Source organism: Schistocerca serialis, chromosome 3 (genome assembly GCF_023864345.2).
Source record: "Schistocerca serialis cubense isolate TAMUIC-IGC-003099 chromosome 3, iqSchSeri2.2, whole genome shotgun sequence".
Classification (NCBI taxonomy): Eukaryota; Metazoa; Arthropoda; class Insecta; order Orthoptera; family Acrididae; genus Schistocerca; species Schistocerca serialis.
Genome location: NC_064640.1, coordinates 611,664,201 through 611,684,385, shown reverse-complemented (window position 1 = coordinate 611,684,385; position 20,185 = coordinate 611,664,201). Strand labels below are relative to the sequence as shown.

At 36.5% G+C, this 20,185-nt stretch overlaps 1 protein-coding gene across 1 annotated transcript in view; it reads right to left on the bottom strand.

Moving 5' to 3' along the window:
* LOC126471040 (voltage-dependent calcium channel type A subunit alpha-1) overlaps positions 1 to 20,185 on the bottom strand; it is a 380,574-nt gene that overhangs the window by 6,825 nt on the left and 353,564 nt on the right. The window contains exon 22 of the mRNA XM_050099107.1: positions 6,519 to 6,720. Within this exon, the coding sequence (XP_049955064.1) occupies positions 6,519 to 6,720 (202 nt within the window). The remainder of the gene's footprint in view (positions 1 to 6,518; positions 6,721 to 20,185) is intronic.

Sequence of the window (20,185 nt, the reverse complement as noted above, 5' to 3'; positions counted from 1 at the left end):
TGGTGTGGGGAGCGATCTCCTACACTGGCCGTACAACACTGGTGATCATCGAGGGGACACTGAATAGTGCACGGTACATCCAAACCGTCATCGAACCCATCATTCTACCATTCCTAGACCGGCAAGGGAACTTGCTGTTCCAACAGGACAATGCACGTCCGCATGTATCCCGTGCCACCCAACGTGCTCTAGAAGGTGTAAGTCAACTACCCTGGCCAGCAAGATCTCCAGATCTGTCCCCCATTGAGCATGTTTGGGACTGGATGAAGCGTCGTCTCACGCGGTCTGCACGTCCAGCACGAACGCTGGTCCAACTGAAGCGCCAGGTGGAAATGGCATGGCAAGCCGTTCCACAGGACTACATCCAGCATCTCTACAATCGTCTCCATGGGAGAATAGCAGCCTGCATTGCTGCGAAAGGTGGATATACACTGTACTAGTGCCGACATTGTGCATGCTCTGTTGCCTGTGTCTATGTGCCTGTGGTTCTGTCAGTGTGATCATGTGATGTATCTGACCCCAGGAATGTGTCAATAAAGTTTCCCCTTCCTGGGACAATGAATTCACGGTGTTCTTATTTCAATTTCCAGGAGTGTATATAACAGTTGCTAAATCAGGAAAGTTTCAATTCTTGAGTGACTGGCCTTCCTTCAGATAACTCCACAAATCATATTTCAAGAGGACAATGCTCAACCATGTAGAGCAAGGCAAGCCTTCACTAAAGAAGAATAATTACCACTGCTTCCATTATCAACACATCCACTCACCAAGTGACTCACTGAACACACCTAGGTTCTGATTAACTAACAATTTGTTCATCATGACCATCTAACTTCTTCAATGACTTGCATACAAACTGTATGGAGGGGGATTCACAAGAAATGCATGCAAGCCCTCTTTCATTCCACATCATAATGTTTAGAGGATCTGATTGCGGTACATGGTGATTTACCGAATACTGGATTCTGAGGGTCAGATTATTTGTGTATTTTAATGCAACTAACCTGTGACATAAATTTTTTTGCAGTCACTTATAACCTTCTTGGGACTGCAATTTTCATAAATTATGAGGGACATTCAATAAGTAATGTAATACCTTTTTCCTTGGCCAATTTCAATTAAAAAAATGTGGAATTTGTTGTGATATATCATGGAAAATTTCTGCTTCAGCCCCTATAGTTTCATGAAGTACTGATATGTGATGGCACTATGCATAGCATTCAAAAGTAACAGAGGTGCGCTACGAGCAAAGAGCTGTCGCTGAGTTTCTTTTAGTGGAAAACCAGAGGATAGCAAATATTCATAGATACTTGGAGAATGTCTGTTCAGACCTGGCGGTGAACAAAAACATGGTGAATCATTGGGCGAGGCATCTGTCATCATCACAACAAGGTCATGGAAACCAGTCCGATCTCCCTCTTGCTGGCCAGCTGCACACAGCTGTGACTCCTGCCTGCTGGGTTCCTCACTGTCTAACAGAAGAACATAAAGAGCAATGATAGGCCATCTGTGCAGAATTCCTGTTTGGCCCAATGTTGAATGTGCTCCATGCAAGCAGTTCATTAATGATGTGTAGGTTATTGACACAGCAAGACGTTGACCAGTACAGATGTGCCATATTGGCCTACAGGCCATCCCAGTATGGTGGTCTAAGGCTGTTTCATTAAACAGATATTATGTAAAAAAGCAGAGGTTTTATAGCCAAAAGAGTGCAGAATAATATGGTTAATACGGTATATTGGAATTATGAATAAAACCGACCTGCTTTCAGAAAAAAAATGTGTTGCATTACTTATTGAATGCCCATTGTAGTAAGGGTAAATACTGACTGCCAGTTATAGCAAAATGAAAACTTTGAGATTTTGTTGTCAATTTGTAATTAGAGAATCCTTTCATTTGGATTAGATACAGAATAGTGGGATAAAAACTTTTTTCATTTTTAATGTGGCTTCTTAATCTTACAAGCTGACAACCAAAATAAAAACTGCTATTTCATTTTTTTATTGTAAATTTGTTGAGAAAATTAAATAGTAAAACTATTTTGTGCACCTTCAAAGACATCATAGAGTGAAAATGCATTTAATTTTGCAATACTTCTGCTGTTTTAATGACTAAGTTTGCTGTGAAATGAACTGCAACCCATCTGCAATATTTTCTTCATAAAACATTTACACTGTTGAACTGTTTTAAATTGTTTTTAGGTGCACAGTGATTTGTACTACTGTTAAATTGTTTGTCATGTTATTTAAGAATGGGTTCAATATACATCAAACCAACAGAACTGTATAGAGAACAATTACTGTATTAACACTATCCAATTCATCCCACCTTCGTCAGTACTGTTCAATGACTTCATGTAACACGGTTAAGACTTGTTACCCAGTTCCATTGCTGTCATTTTGACTGTGTAAACATACTTACGGTCAAGTTCTTCTTCAGATTTTTTATATACTTAATTAATGTCTTCAAAAACTGTGTTACATAGAATAAGAACAAGAAGTGGCCTAGATTAATTATTTGGAAAAGTCATATTTGATGATATACCATTCTGAGATCAGTTATGCTCCAGCAATGGAAAATATTAACATGAACATTTAATTTCTGTACTGGGGTTAAGATACCAAGCAAGCAAGTGCATGTTGTAACAAGGAAAAATGGGCGCTGATGACCACGCTGTTTAGCGCCCGTAAACCTCAAACAAACACACGCACACACACATACACACACACAACAAGGAAAACTTTTGAACTTCTTGTAGATAGGTCTTTCAATGGATGGGCACACTGATGATAGCCATTCCACAAATTTGCTTCTCGATGAAGCTCATTATCAACACTCAATCTGAATTTGAAGAGAACAACGATAAGTATGAAATTAGAGAAAAATGATTGGTACTATCCATTACACAGTCTTTGTGTGGCACAGAAAGGAATGAGTTATTCAGCTACAAAAGACTTACCCAGTGTTGTGATGAATCTAATTAATATTAAATTAACTTCAAACACAAACTGAAATCATATGATCCTTGACAGCACACATAATCTTGCATCTATCACCTAAAGTTACAAAAAGTAATTAGGGTAGCTTAGGACTCACGTAAAAAGCAATAACTTAAATGGTCAGTATGTTGGCATCTTTGTAACTGATAAAGTGTACCACACACACACAAACACACACACACCAAGCAGCAGCAGAGTAACATACACACAAGAGGAATTAATTTTTACAAGCTTTCGGAGCCAGTGGTTCCTTCTTCTGGCAGAAGAGATGAAGGGGAAGGAAGATGATTGAAGGAAAAGGATTGGAGAGGTTTAGGGAAAGGGGTACTGTTCAGTAAAGTCACCCACAACCCCGTGTCAGGGGAGACTTACCAGATGGGACAATAAGGAAAGACTGATTGTTGCGGACTGCACAGGCTGAGATTTGAAATACTGAGGGCCTAAAGGTTGAAGACAGGCTGATATGCAAGACAGAGATTACTACTAAAACATCACATGAGTTAATAAGAGTGAAAAGCTATTACATTATATTATCAATAATTGATTATTTTCATTGTTATATATAAAGAGTGAGAGGGGGGGGGGGGGGGGGAGATATGTATGCACCTGCGTCTGATCAGTCTTGCAATTGAAACTACAGTGAAAATCAAAATTGTTTTATTTGCAACATTAGGTACACCTTCCAGCTACTTCTCTACATACTCACCTCTGTGACTCTGACATTTTTTGTAGTTATGTATCAGATTTTCAATACGCTCATCAGGGAAGATAGCCACCTTTGCTTTCTGCCAATCCTACACACAGGTATGCGGCTCACTGTCCTCGTAGCCAGTGGTTCATGTGAGAAAAGAAATGAAAATCACAGGGAGCAAAGTTTGGATATGGTCAGAGTCAAATGTTACCCATCAAAAATGCTGTAAGAGTGTCTTTGTTGCAGTTGCAGCGTGCAACTGAGCATTGTTGTGAAGGAGAACAATGCCTGTTGAAACATTCCTCTTTACTTGCTCTGAAGTGACCTTCATGGAGGATTTTCTTGAATACCCTGATTCACTCACTGAATGAGATCATCAGCTGATGCTTGCTTCCTTCTCTGACATAAACATATGTACACCCTGCTTCAAAGTTCCTGCACCATTGCTGCACTTTGCTATCACACTTGAAAGTTACAGTATGTTGGCCACATGAGAACAGTTTGGACCCCTCAGCATGAAGAAATTGAACAACAGCACACGCTTCCAGTCTGTGCTCAGAACTGAAAAGTGCAATATGATGCAATTCACAGGTATACTAAACACACAGAGCAACACATCTGGGCAAAACTTCATCAGACTTTCACTATGGTTTTAATTTTGTGACTGACCAGACCTTGGAAAAAAAGCCCTCATACATTTGTGGCACAGCATAAGGGATCTTATCATGCTAATCATGGTAGTAACAAACTCTCCACATGTAACTACATAAAAAGACTCTAAAAAATCTGATATGCATATCTTGGATGCACTCTTACAATCCCCACTACTCTCCAGATACAAAGGAATAAGTGGTCTCTTTGATTACTTTGAAGAACGGCAAATAAAAGAAAAACTTAGTTGCTCTTTTAAGTAATACCGTTAGAAAATTTTACTAACAAGGGAACCTCCCCATTGCACCCCCCTCAGATTTAGTTATAAGTTGGCACAGTGGATAGGCCTTGAAAAACTGAATACAGATCAATCGAGAAAACAGGAAGAAGTTGTGTGGAACTATGAAAAAAATAAGAAAAATATACAAACTGAGTAGTCCATCTGCAAAATAAGCAACATCAAGGAAATTGTGAGCCAAAGAGCGCTGTGGTCTCGTGGTTAGCATGAGCAGCTGCGGAATGAGGGGTCCCTGGTTCAAGTCTTCCCCCAAACGAAAAGTTTAATTTTTTATTTTCAGACAATTATCAAAGTTCAGGCACTCACACATAATCATCTTCGCTCTCCAAAATTCCAGGACATGTTCAGATTTGCTTGGGCATATGCAGGATTTCACGGTCTACACACGGAAAAATTTGAAAACGTTAAAAACATATGTTTTTTTTTTTAATCTCATTTTCTTCGTTTTCGTTCGTTGTATCTGCTCGGGGCTGACGTTACAAGACACCCATTTCAGTTCATCGTTGATCCATTAACTCAGTTTTTTTATTACAGAAGGCAGCTAACCTTCTGACCGAACACACTGACATGCCGGCTATGACAGAGCACAAGGAAAACTGTGCGACTGGGAAACTGTTGCATTCATGTGTTGCAGTTTATGTGACAAACTCTTATGTTTTCATCACTTTTTTGGGAGTGATTATCACATCGACAAGAAAACCTAAATCAGGCAAGGTAGAAGAATCTTTTTACCCATTCGCCAAGTGTACAAATTAGGTGGGTTGACAACATATTCCTGTCATGTGACACACATGCCGTCACCAGTGTCGTATAGAATATATCAGACGTGTTTTCCTGTGGAGGAATCGGTTGACCTATGACCTCACGATCAAATGTTCTCGGTTCCCATTGGAGAGGCACGTCCTTTCGTTTCCTAATCGCACGGTTTTGCGGTGCGGTCACAAAACACAGACACTAAACTTATTACAGTGAACAGAGACGCCAATGAACGAATGGACAGATCATAACTTTGCGAAAATAAAGAAAGTGAAATTTTTACTCGACGGAAGACTTGAACCAAGGACCTCTCGTTTCTCAACTGCTCACACTAACCACGAGACCACGGCGCTCATGAGCTTGTGGTATCCTTGATGTTGCTTATCTTGCACTTGGACTACTCAGTTTGTATATTTTGCTTATTTTTTTCATAGTTCCACACAACTTCTTCCTGTTTTATCGATTGATCTGTGTTCAGTTTTTCAAGGCCTATCCACTGTGCCAACTTATAACTAAATCTGAGGGGGGTGCGATGGGGAGGTTCCCTTGTAAGGAACATACCACATCACATTCAATAAACGTTCCCCAGTACTTATCAGCACACACATTACAAATATTACATAACAATTATCATGTCACTGCATTGTCACCTGAAACTTATTTTTTACATTATTCCAAACAACCTTAATGATGAACTGGTTCTCAGCAGCTTGGCTGTATTCAATAAAAGTCATGGTGATGAAAAAGCACTGACTAGTGGATGTATAAATAATCTCTATTTGTCCTAACACAACCAGTATCAAGCATTTCATAACCATTAACAGTCAGCCATGGTAATAAAAAAAGTGTTAATGCCAGCTCAGATAATGATAAATAAATATTACTTCATCCAGCAGGAAATATTTGTTTCTTCATCCCCAAGACTTTTATAGAATTTCTAACAACAATGGCAACTTAAAAGATAATGATGCAAAATTACATATTTAAGATACTTATGTGATGTGCCCAGTAGTTTCATCATTACACACACTAATCCATCAAGACTGAGAATTGTAATTTTCCAAAATTAACCTATCAGTGCACCATAAAATATTTAAAATTTAAGTGTATTAAATAGTATTACCTGATTTTTATCTATTTCTCCATCTTGCAATTCAGCTTCACCCTGTTCCTGGAATGTTATGATGATCAAGGCAACGAAGATGTTTACGAAGAAGAAAGGGAATACGACAAAATACACAATGTAAAAGATGGACATTTCTATTCGATAATTTTGTATAGGACCACGGTTGTCCTGTGTTGTGGCCATTGAATTCTGAAGCACTCTGAAACAAAAAAGGATGTGTGAAATTAGTGCTATTACTGTCACTTTTTTTTCCACACTCATTCAAAGCATAATGATGCTGAATATTTCATTAGATTAATATCAAAAATTTTGTCTTTGAAACCAGATGCTATGTATATTACTTAGATGGTACCTACAAATTATGAAATTGTGATTATGTATCTTGAGAAAAAATACTGTAATGTTCAGAACCTGACTGCAAAACTATAATTTTAAAAACGTTCCCTTAATTAGGGATAGTACATTTTTGTTGTTATATCCTTGTTACATTTATCAATAAAGATTGTTTTCATAGCTTACAGAAACAAGCAAGATTTTATGTACAAGAATGACACATAACACAATAAAAGTTATTTATTAACATAAACCATAGTCCATGTGGAGTTGCTAGTCTCTCATTGGGCAGCTCCTTGGAAGAGAGACAGAGGAATGCCTACCAGATATGGAGCATAATAGGGAAATGAAACATCAGGGTGGACCAAAACTAACAGCTGCTGCCTTGTAATTTGGGTATTGAAATACCATACGCTAAGAAACCTTGAATTAAAAACAACTGATACTCCAGGTTGAAGCCTAATGTGTAAGACAACATTGAAATCAGTGAAAAAAAATTAATCCATTAAAAATCGTAGAAGCATGGTCGAAACCTGGGAAACTACTCACGAAAATTTTATTAAACTTCATATTAATTTGAATGGATCCAAATTTACAATTTTGGATATATGGAATCAGCGATGAGGAATTTTCCCATAAAGTAAATTAAATCATAGACCATCTTAGAGAAACAAGACAGATTATCATTAAAAGTGATTTTAACAGTAAGACAGGATGTAAAATGAAATAGAAAATTATTAGATTATTTCGAGAAGACATTGTGAATGGTAATGGTAATAGACTCATTAATAGTTGTGAGCAAAACTCACTGAAAATTCTGAATGGCTTTTCTCAACAAATGAAATATATAAATTCACATGGCATAAAGATAAATCATAATAAAAGACTTCAATAGATTGTATCATAGTTAAACAGTATGCAAGGATAAAAGTAAAGGATGTAAGATTATAAAGTGGCTAACACTCTGTTATTACTACGCAGTTAATTCCAAATTTCTGTTTCCCTTCAGAATGATAGAGACAGGAGAAAACTACTTTACTGATACAGAAAAACTACCAATAGAAGTCACAAGCCCTAAAAATGAGGGGTAGTCATTGAGTCATAATAATCACTTAGACAAAATAAAGTTATGTAATTAATTTTATGTTTGTTTTAATGGCATTCTCTGCAGTCCTGACACATTTTTAAAATCCTACACCACAAGGCCACAGCCCACTGCTAGAGAAGCACATATAAAATGACGCAGACCACTGATAAAGTGGAGATGAGCTGTGCCACTTTGTTTTGGCTTCTCTAGTGGAATACTACGGTACTGTGGAGAAGGGATTTCACTGTGTGCCAGTACCGCAAATATGTACTTGCAAACAAACAAAAAATTAGTCAAGAAACTTTTTTAAAAGTGATAATTAAATATTTATATCTACCACTTGCATAATTTATACAGCCTTGACAATGAACATTTTTAGTTTAGTTTAGTCTGTGGCACAGGCCTCTGAGCTGGCTACTGGCCTCCAGTCTTTCTTCACTGAGGCAGGAGGAGGGGGATGTCAGAGAGCCCCCTGCCCCAGTAACCCTCTACCCTTGAGCGAGATACCCCGTATTCATTTGACAGCAGGCAGAGTGGACCTAGGATCATCCTAGATTGACAGGAATGAGGAAAAATCCCCACCCCATATGGGATTAAACCCGGGACCTACAGGGCAAGACTCTAGTGGTCTACCCACTACACCACCATGGCCTCGATAATGAACATACCACATATTTGTTTCAGAAGTTACTAGATGAAAAATTTTATACTACAAAAAATAATTATCATCATATCATAGATAAATTATATAATTCAACAAAAGAAGCATTTGTGGCATGTAAGTAAATAAAGGGTCAAGTGCCAAAAACTGAAAATTTGAGTTATAGGTGAATTTCTGCGCTAACCACCAACATGAATAATATATATTCTGATGCAAGTACCAGAACAGTGAAAAACAGTATGTACAGCTGTCACAAGATGACACCAAAATTGATGTTCAAATAACGAGTCATGTGTCCTCAGTTCTGTATTATTGTCTTGGTGCGTACTTGTGTGAATTGTTGACAATTGAAGTAGCTCTGTGGTTTGTTTGCAACAATAGGACACTGCAGAAGTAATTATTACAGATACATAATACACAACATTGAAAAAAGGAAAGGAAAACTGGACCAAAATGCAGGAAGAGAGGGAAAGGAAGAAATTATGTAGTGAAAGAAAGAAATATACTCGAAAAGACAGCACTGTGGCTCCAGCTAAAGAGGCTCCCAAGCACCATATAGGCCACAATTGCCATTTTAATTTTTATTAAAAGTGTTGGAATCTGCATCAGTTATGTTCTAGTATTTTAATGTGTTTAATTTGTTATTCAAACCAATTTTGTATGGAGAAAAATCATCGTTCTGATTATGAGGTTATAGTTAACTCAAGATTTTAAACATGGCTGAAACAGCAACTGTTGAAATTCTTCACGGTAAATGATAACAGCCAAACAGTTGCAGGATAAAGATTTATTAAAATTCTTGACCATGGTTTCGGTATATCTAAATATACCTTCAATAGAAGTAAAATACACCTGAACAGGAAGACACCTTCATTAGCAAAAACTTAGCATCAGAACTGAGAATGAAAAAACACTATAGTTTAAGTAACTGTAAAATTACCAGAGTATTACAAGCTCAAAAACTTTTAAGGACTAAGTTATGTATTTGAAAATGTTTATAAATTTTGCATAGAGTTAAGAATCTCTGACCATTCTGCATTATTCATTGAACTACCAAAAATTAAGAAAGAAATTTCATGTAACAAAAGCCGTATAAAAAGAAACTTCAATGAAAAAAATTCAGTTACATTTAGAAATAAGTTAAGAGAGGTTGAATGGCCTTACAACAGATGTATTTTGAGTAATAGCAACTTCAACAATTTTTAAGTAGCTTTCTTGAAATATTTAATGAAACTTTTCCACTTAGAACCACATGCAACAAAATGACTGTTAAACTTAAATGGATAACCCAAGGTACAAAAATTTCTAGTACCAGGAAGAGGAAACTCCACAATGAACTGTTTTAATCATTATAAAGCTATATTTTAAAAAGCTGTGAAAGCAGCCAAATAAATGTCAGACAAGAAGTTCTGCATATAACATAAAAGTAAAACAAAAGCAATGTGGTCTGTTGCCAAACCAGAGTTAGGTTTTAAAGTTAGTAGTAATGCAATATCTAGGATTAAAGTAGATGATAGCTTTATTGTAAACCCAGCTCAAATATCAGAGTGTTTAAATGAATTCTTTATAAATGTGGCAAAGTGAAATGTTGATACAGCAGAGTATCAGAACAAAGTGAATCCCTTCAGAATCCACAGATTTTAAAAAAGTCACAATAAATGATGTGGAAAATGTTATATTATCATTAAAAAATAAAAACTCTGCTGAGTGGGATGGGGTACCCAGTAAAGTGATTAAAATAGTGTGTGCCATAATAGCAAACCCCCTAACTAAAATATTCAACCATTCTTTTGAACAGGGATGCTTTCCTGATGTTCTGAAGTATGCCAAAGTCAGACCTCTGTTCAAGAAAGGCTTGAGGGAAAACATGGGAAACTATCGGCCTATTTCTGTTCTTTCAGACCTTTCAAAAGGGTTAGAGAAAGTAGATGCAAACCAGATCAAAAATTTTATTGTAAAAATGATATTATTATAAGCAACCAATTTGGATTCCAACCTAGAAAAACACTCTGGATGCAGTGAATAACTTTACTGAAAAGATAGGCAAATCATTGGATCAGAGGAGTAAAGTTGCAGGTATCTCCTGCGACCTCACAAAAGCATTTTACTCTGTGAACCATGATTTACTTATCTACATATTATACAAATACGGGATTAAGGACAATGCTCTAAATTGGCTAACATCATATTTACACAACAGGAAAAAAGAATAACTATCATCTCTGGTGCAGTTAATTATTATTCTAAATAGAGTACAGTATCACAAGGTGTGTGTCAAAGCTCCATTTTGGGGCCAATCCTGTTCCTACTGTATGTAAATGACTTACCCATAAATATAAATTCGCCATCAGTTCTGTTTGAAAATGCTACTTCTGTTTTAATTGAAAATGATGATGCAGAAAAAATTCTGAACTCCATCATAAGCACACTGGATACCTTGGAAAACTGGTTCCAGCTAAATGGGTTGCAACTGAACATTGCAAAAACCGGTATGGTACATTCCAAAACCAAACATCTAAAATGTGTGGAACTTAAAATACAACATAACAATGAACCTATGAAAGAAGTTGACACAGTCAAATTCCTGGGACTAAATGTGGACAAGAACTTATACTGGAATACACATATTGACTTCCTATCAAATAAACTAAGCAGTTTTGCATTTGAAAAGCAAACACTAGCAAATTCAATTGACTTTTGTTGCTTATCATAGTTATTTTGAATCTGTCATTAGATATAGCATAATTTTCTGGGGCAGTTCGAGTAGTGTATCACAAATACTGGTTATGATTTCCATTGTTTTGAAAATGCAAGATAATAAAGAAAGTGGTCTGTGGTTTTCTACATTTTCTAGATCACGATTTTTCAGTATTTGGATTACTTTTGCCTGTTTTAGGTATTCAGGAAATCAGCCAGATCTGAAAGATGTATTAATTATTATTGTTAGAGGTATGTTGTTTACACAAATCTTAAGGACGCTTCCTGGGATCTCGTCTAATCCTGCGAATTTTTTATTGTTTAATTGGTGTATTACCAGTGGCACCTCTTTCTCTGTTGTTGTAAAGAGCACTATTGAGTGTGGTGGCTGGTCCTGGTGGTGTAGAACGTATGTGTCTGGAAATTTCTCTTGCAATGCCGCTGAAATATTCATTCACAAAGTTTGCTAGTTCATTTGAGTTGTTGATTTGGAAATCTTTGTTTTTATCTGTGTTTCCAGGTGTTTTGGTCCAGCATTTGCTGTCTCCTGTTCGATTATATTCCAGACTTCTTTGTTTTTGTTATCTGCCTTCATTAATGTTTTACTGTTTGCACGTTTTTGTGCAGCTACCAATAACTTTCTATAAGATCTTCTGTAATATTTGTAAAATTCTAGAAGGCTGGATCAGTCTGGTTATTTTTGATGGATGTGAGATACCTTAGAGTTACAGACAATTTTTTGATACCTCTGGTCACCCATATACTTTTTTTATGCTCCAATGAAATGCAGTGTTTTGGGGAATGCTTCCTCAAATTTTAGTTTAAATATTGTCATGAACTTATCAAACATTTTGTTTACATTAGTTTCCACATACACTTCCTTCCACATTTCATGCTGTAGCTGGAATGAGATCTGACATAGGTTTGGTTCTGAGAGGATCCTTTTGTATGCATTCAATTTAGCAGACATTTCTACACAATTATTGGCTTTTAATAACTGACAGAGATTATCTGATAGGCCTAGATTTTGGACAAGTATCGTGCAGTGCTTCCTTTCTATGTCTGTTGCCACGTGGTCTATTATTGAGAAAGAGTGTTTAGTCACTCTAGTTGGGCAGTTTACAAGTGACATTAAGCCATAGCTGCAAAGGATATTCAAATATGTACTACTAATATCATCTGATTTTATTGTGTGGATATTGAAGTCCCCAGTCCGAAACATGTGTACTGCACAGCAAATGGAGTCTTGTCACCCATTATTTTGGACACTCCAAATCCTAACTGTTCCCCCCATATACATTTATGAAATTAAAATCTTTCTACACAGCAGACAAAAATTATGTGAGGTGAATCATTTTAACCATACATATAACACAAGAAACAAAAATAATTTTATGCTATCCATACACCATTTGTAGTTATATGCACGGACTCCACAGTATATGGGGATGACAATATAGAACAAGTTAATGGGCATAAACATATTTAATATGAAGCCAGAAATTTTAAAAACGAGACTACACCAGATTCCATGGGAGAATACTACTATTCAAGAGAAGAATTAATAGAGGATGAAATGATAATTTGAGCAAGGGGTAAATAAGTGTTAACGTACGTATATACAACAAAATCGTATCATTATTATGATGCTGTTTGTTTGTTAACATCAGCTGTTCTTTGTTTATGGTGAAATTTTACCAGTTTGACGTGTCTCCTGTGCCTGAATCAAATGATTTAGATTATGTATGTTATGAGACAAATAAACCACAATTCATAATTCTAATAAATGACAATACAGTATACTCATTACAGTTGGCAGATGGCAAACTGATTTTAACCCAGACTATGAAGCCATAGACTATGTGGAAATTGATACAACAATATAAAAAATAGGGTCCAGACACAAATATTGGTAAACTGAAATAGATGGTAACTGGTGGAGTTAATGAAGATTTAGTATTGGAATAACACATAACACTGATACGTGGGAACACTTAAGGGTGAAAATTACAACTAATGGGAAAGAGGACAAAAAATAAGATTTAGAACAAATTTAGGAAAGATGTTTATTTCATTTCTACATGGAATGTTCTGGGATAATCACATAATAATTTATAATTAAAATGACAATATTTAAAACAATAACTAAGCACACTATTACATATAGTTCAGATATTTGGACAGTGAAATGGCAATTAAATTCAAAATAACTAGTTGCAGATATGGATTTCTGGTTACATTTGGCACTCAAATTAGAAAAAAATAAATAAATAAGAAATAAAGTAATCAGAGAAAGAATGAATGTTCAAAATTCAGTTATTGATTTTATTAATCAGAAGCAGATACAACTGTGTGGGAATGCAAATATAATGCAAGAAGGAAGTCTCTCTAAGTATGTAATGGACTGGAAATCATACAGGAGAAGAAAAAATGGGTGACACGCTAATACCTGGACTCTGGGAACACACTCATAAGTGAAGGAGAGGAATATTCCTGAAAATTTTCAGATGAATAAAGAATTTTTCAATTTTTTTTTTTTTTTTTTTAAATTACAGATACACTGTAATCACAGGTGCAAGTAAAATGCGTAAATATTGTGAAACCAGAAAACAAGAATCATAAAGACCTAATAACATTATAATAGGACAGTAAATTATCAAGATTATGTCTGCATTAGCATGAATGAGAGTCACTAAATATGTATGCATTCTTTAAAGTACTACAAACAAAATAAATATAGTGATATCACAATAATATTTCTTTTTCTTTTTTTCCATTTGATAACGGGTAGCTAAGTTTGCAAACGTGTGAGCACAGTGAAAAATACTGAGACTGAAATTTTATCATCATGTAATACCTTTGGTGTCTATACATGTTTTCAAATCAATTGATTGTAGTTCTATGTTATTCTCCATGCAGCAAGTTCAGAATATAGTTGTTTGGTAATTATATGTTATACGTGTATTGTCAAACCACATACCAACAGGTAATGGGCCCAGGGTACATGATCGGCAAAAAGGACCTTTTTCAACTAGATGAAAACTTAAGTTTGTAAGCTTTAAAGTGCAGAAATCAACAAGTTCATTAACATAGTGAATATGGTGCATATGGAGTTTGACTGGAAATGCTGTCATGTGATAATTACCACACATGTAGAAAACAAGTCGAAGCACTACTCATCATAAGCGGCACTTGGGTATATGTATCTGGAGACATTCCACAAACTGTGCTGACTGGTTCAAAATGGTTCAAATGGCTCTGAGCACTATAGGGCTTAACATCTATGGTCATCAGTCCTTTAGAACTTAGAACTACTTAAACCTAACTACCCTAAGGACAGCTGACTGGTGAAGGTGAAGTGCTCACTACTACAGAAGTTGCATATGAACCATGGCAAGTGGCAGACAGAAAAGCAAAGGCTGACTTGATTTTATCCATTAATCCTAATGAGTTGAAGCAAGTAAAGAACTGCGCTACATCACATCAGGTATGGCTGAAACTAATCAATCTATGCATCCAAAGGACCTGCTCACAAAGTAATACTGCTCAAATGCCATACGCTTCACAAAATGCATCCTATTGATGATGTGACATGATATATTACTGAATTCTTCGATGGTGTGGATAAGTTACAAGCAATGGATACTGACATAAACAGTGGTATGTTGTCAATAATGATGCTCTACAGTCTTCCGGATAGTAACAATACTTTTAGATGTGGTAGTGACTTCCTACCATATGTTGAGATACTAAAAGTAAAAATCTTCGAAGAACACTACGCAAGGATTCAGAAGACAGTGCCATGATATTTGTTAAACTGGGTAAATGTTTCATGAACACGCCAAATGTGCTGTGAGTCACAGTGACAAATCATAAAAAATCAAAACAGAAACAAAAATGGAAAAATCATCATACAAATGCAATTGCTGTAACAAGAAGAGATAGAAAGAAGATGACTGCTTTTTCAAGAAGCAGCTAAGTGTGTAAGCTGCAAACAACTGTTGATAAAGCTCACTGCTGTTTCTCTATGAATGAGCCTGTGCCAAAGTTTTGTGACTCAAACATTTATTGGTGCATAGACATTGGTTGCAGTTCATATATGTGCAACAATCTGTAAGTTTTCACACATGTAACAGAAACAAAAGAGAATTTAATGCTTGCAGACAACAGTGCTATGAAAGTAACAGCTAAATGTGACATACACATCACAACCACCATCAGTGGCAGCAACTCCATAACACTGAAAAACACTGTACATGCCAATTAATCCGTTTTCAGCAGTAATGGTTGTGGACAATAACGACATAGCAACAACTGAGAAAACTCATGCAATTAATACAAAATGCTAATTGTGATGTCGGTGGGCCAATGAGAGAAACATCACAAGGCAGTTTGAAAATTTCTGTGACCTTTATAGATAACCAAAGTCTATATCCTTCAACATGAAAGAGAACCTGTTGATAAATTTGTTCAGTTCAAAAGGCTAGTAGAAAATCAGACTGAACATAAAATTAAATCCCTTTAGTCACACAATGGTAAGGAGCACTGCAATGAAATAATGGACTCCATCCTCAAAATGGCAGGAATACAGAAATGTCTAACAACTCCATACACACTGTAGTAGAATGATGTTGCCAAATGAAAAAAACAAACATTCATTGGTAAAATGTAAATGTCGTATGACTAGGGCCTCCCGTCGGGTGGACCATTGACCGGCTGCAAGTCTTTCAATTTGATGCCACTTCAGTGACTTGTGTGTTGATTGGGATGAAATGATGATGATTAGGAAAACACAACACACAGTCCGTGAGTGGAGAAAATCTCTGACCCAGCCAGGAATCGAACCTGGGCCTTAGGATTGACATTCTGTTGCACTGACCACTCAGCTACTGGGGGCAGACTGTTCATTGGTCAAAATGGCTCATTGTGTGCTGCTCGCATCAGGACTGCCACCACCATTTTAGGCCACAGCCACAAACACAGCTAACTACACCCGAAATTTTTGCTTAACTAAAGGACTATCTGATGGAACTCCATATGAGAACTGGATGAAAAAAAAGCCTAACCTATCTCATCTTTGTACATTTGGTCAAAAAAAGTTGTCAGCCTGGATAAATCACCAAAAAAAGGGAAGTTTGATCCTAAAGGCAAAGAAGGAATTTTTGGAGTCTATTCTGACTGTTTGAAAGGATATTGTACATGGATACCAAGACATCACACTGTTCACATGTCAAGAGATATGAAGTTCCTTCATCAGGACAGTTTCAAGCCCAAATAAACATATTGTGGACTTCTATAAAGATGAACCAGATCATCGCCAAAGAGGAGGCATCAACATGAATCTTGGAGGTGGTTTTAATGGTGATACAAACATTAAACCAAAGCCATTGCCAGACATCACCCTGTTCAACAACAATTAGAAAGTTAGCACCTAACCAAATTTTTCAATCAAAGATGAAACACATTCATAAAAAATACCACACGTATGTCAGGGTCTACAAGAGTATCTGCTAAACTGGAATATCAGCCAACACCATGTACTTAAGACTCAATTCTTAATATATAACTGTCGGTAAGAACTGAGGAGTCATGTTGAGATTCAAATTTTACTGTCAAGTAATATCTTTGGTGCCTATCTATACGAGGTGCATTCAAGTACTAAGGCCTCCGTTTTTTTTTTTTTTTTTCCTAATTAACTACTCACCCTAAATGATGAAACTGGAGTTACTTCTCAACGTAATCGCCCTACAGACGTACACATTTTTCTCAATGCTGACGCCATGATCCATGGCAGTGGCGAAGGCTTCTTTAGGAGTCTGTTTTGACCACTGGAAAATCGCTGAGGCAATAGCAGCACAGCTGGTGAATGTGCGGCCACGGAGAGTGTCTTTCATTGTTGGAAAAAGCCAAAAGTCACTAGGAGCCAGGTCAGGTGAGTAGGGAGCATGAGGAATCACTTCAAAGTTGTTATCACGAAGAACCTGTTGCATAACGTTAGCTCGATGTGCGGGTGTGTTGTCTTGGTGAAACAGCACACACGCAGCCCTTCCCAGATGTTTTTGTTGCAGTGCAGGAAGGAATTTGTTCTTCAAAACATTTTCGTAGGATGCACCTGTTACCGTAGTGCCCTTTACAACGCAATGGGTAAGGATTATGCCCTCGCTGTCCCAGAACATGGACACCATCATTTTTTCAGCACTGGCGGTTACCCGAAATTTTTTTGGTGACGGTGAATCTGTGTGCTTCCATTGAGCTGACTGGCACTTTGTTTCTGGATTGAAAAATGGCATCCACGTCTCATCCATTGTCACAACCAACAAAAAGAAAGTCCCATTCGTGCTGTCGTTGCGCGTCAACATTGCTTGGCAACATGCCACACAGGCAACCATGTGGTCATCCGTCAGCATTCGTGGCACCCACCTGGATGACACTTTTCGCATTTTCAGGTCGTCATGCAGGATTGTGTGCACAGGACCCACAGAAATGTCAACTCTGGAGGCAATCTGTTCAACTGTCAATCGGTGATCCCCCAAAACAATTCTCTCCACTTTCTCGATCATGTCGTCAGACCGGCTTGTGCGAGCCCGAGGTTGTTTCGGTTTGTTGTCACACGATGTTCTGCCTTCATGAAACTGGCGCACCCATGAACGCACTTTCGACACATCCATAACTCCATCACCACATGTCTCCTTCAACTGTCGATGAATTTCAATTGGTTTCACACCACGCAAATTCAGAAAATGAATGATTGCACACTGTTCAAGTAAGGAAAACGTCGCCATTTTAAGTATTAAAAACAGTTCTCATTCTCGCTGCTGGCGGTAAAATTCCATCTGCCATACGGTGCTGCCATCTCTGGGACGTATTGACAATGAACGCAGCCTCATTTTAAAACAATGCACATGTTTCTATCTCTTTCCAGTCCGGAGAAAAAAAATCGGAGGCCTTAGAACTTGAATGCACCTCGTAATTACTACATGCATATTTTCAAAGCAATTGTTATAGTTCTGTATGATGCCCAATGAAGAAAGTTGTGAATAAAGCTGTCCAGTACTTATGTGTTGTGTCTGTATTATCAAACCACATCCCAACCAAACAAACATTAAAAAGTAAGAAATTCAAGCCACAACTAACAGAATTTGTGAATATGTGTAAACTTTGTCTTTCATATGGTTATTGTTACATTACTAAAGTAAAACCAGTTTTTCATGAATACGTCAGTGAGAGTATTCCTATGCCATGACTGTCTATCAGATAGGTAGCAGATGTGTTTTTGGAATACTGACGGTCACATTTCTTCAAAGGAAAGTTTAATTAAAGTCGGTAATGCCTCATGCTCATGTTTTAGTAAACAATATGTTATGCCATTTATTAAGCAACACTATACACTAATATTACATATACAATTTATTGGGTCAGTTTTGTGTTATTACTTATGACTACCAAGTCATTTATTTTAATTACCCATATACATCAATATAAAATCCCTTTTTAATTGTGCCTACATCTTAATGATGTTAGTTCAAGAACATTTAATATAAGGTTTCTTTCATTACATACTTTGTTCTTTCAGAAATTTTCTTTATTATAATACATGTGTGACTAATATTACTGATTACTGAATATTTTTAAATGATAAACTAAAAATATGCGACATAGCTGAAATCTTTTTGTTTGTGTTGCAATGTTGGTATAATGACAAGACACAACTGTTAATAATACATAAAATCGTAAAACTAATTGGATTAAAAAGGAAATCTAAAACTCAGCATAAACAGATTATGCTAATATTGCAAATTTAAATCAAAATTTTATAAAGAAAAGTTATTAGTTGGAAAGACTCTCAATGACTTGGAAGTAAATTGGTATATGCTCTTTGGAGGAAAGCTTTTTGGCAGTATTAGTTATAAGTTAGACTTCGTGTTGTATGGATGTGTTCTAAAAGTACTATGTGTAAATTATGTTAGAATGATACAGAAGATAAAAAAAGAATGAATAAAATATATGAAAGAACTAATTTAAAGTCCCTTGACAAATTCATTTATGGACTGCATATTGAATGACTCCGAACCTGTAAAAATCCTCTTACCGGTATTTCAAATAGGATGTTCCAACTTGACAACTGTATCAACAACAAGAATGATGACTGATGGAAGACCAATATACGTAGAACAAATATTCACTTACTATAACATGAATTCCAGCATGTTTCCTAACTTTTGCTCTTATTTCTTCTCAAGGTATGAGAAAATTGAATGCAAACAAGATCACATTGTAAGTTACAGTGAAATATTTTGGCAACATAGAGATCACCAGAGATGGATGACTAGCTCAGCTAGGTTTTCATGGGGCTAGATATTGCCTTTATTGTTTATGGCTCCTACTAAATCACTGATCGGAATGATTTACAAAAACCACAGATAATCAAAATTTGTACAACAGGAGAGATATATGAGTCCCACTTTCTTAAACGTAAGTATGGTGTCTTAACCTTTACATTACATCACAAGGTACAAGATTCAAGATATCTTTGACAGTGCTAGTGTAGAACACAATGCGTTAGTTTTGAAGAGAGAATACATTCATGTACCATCACCTTAAGTGCATAGCAAGTTCTCATGTTATAGATTGGGCCACCATTAAGTACCATCAGTAACTTCATCTACAATGAAACATGGGAATTTTCTATGCAAATGCTGCTTCGAGAAGTGGTAGTGGCTGTAATCACAAATGGTTAATACAGTTCATAGTGGTTTTTCATCAGTTATGTGGGTGTTCTTATGTTAAAACTGAATAGTTTGTTTGTGCCACTATGAGGCCCAAGTTGTATAAGCTTTCCCAATGAGCCTTTTACTACGCTGAAAGATTTGAACACATGGGTCTAAT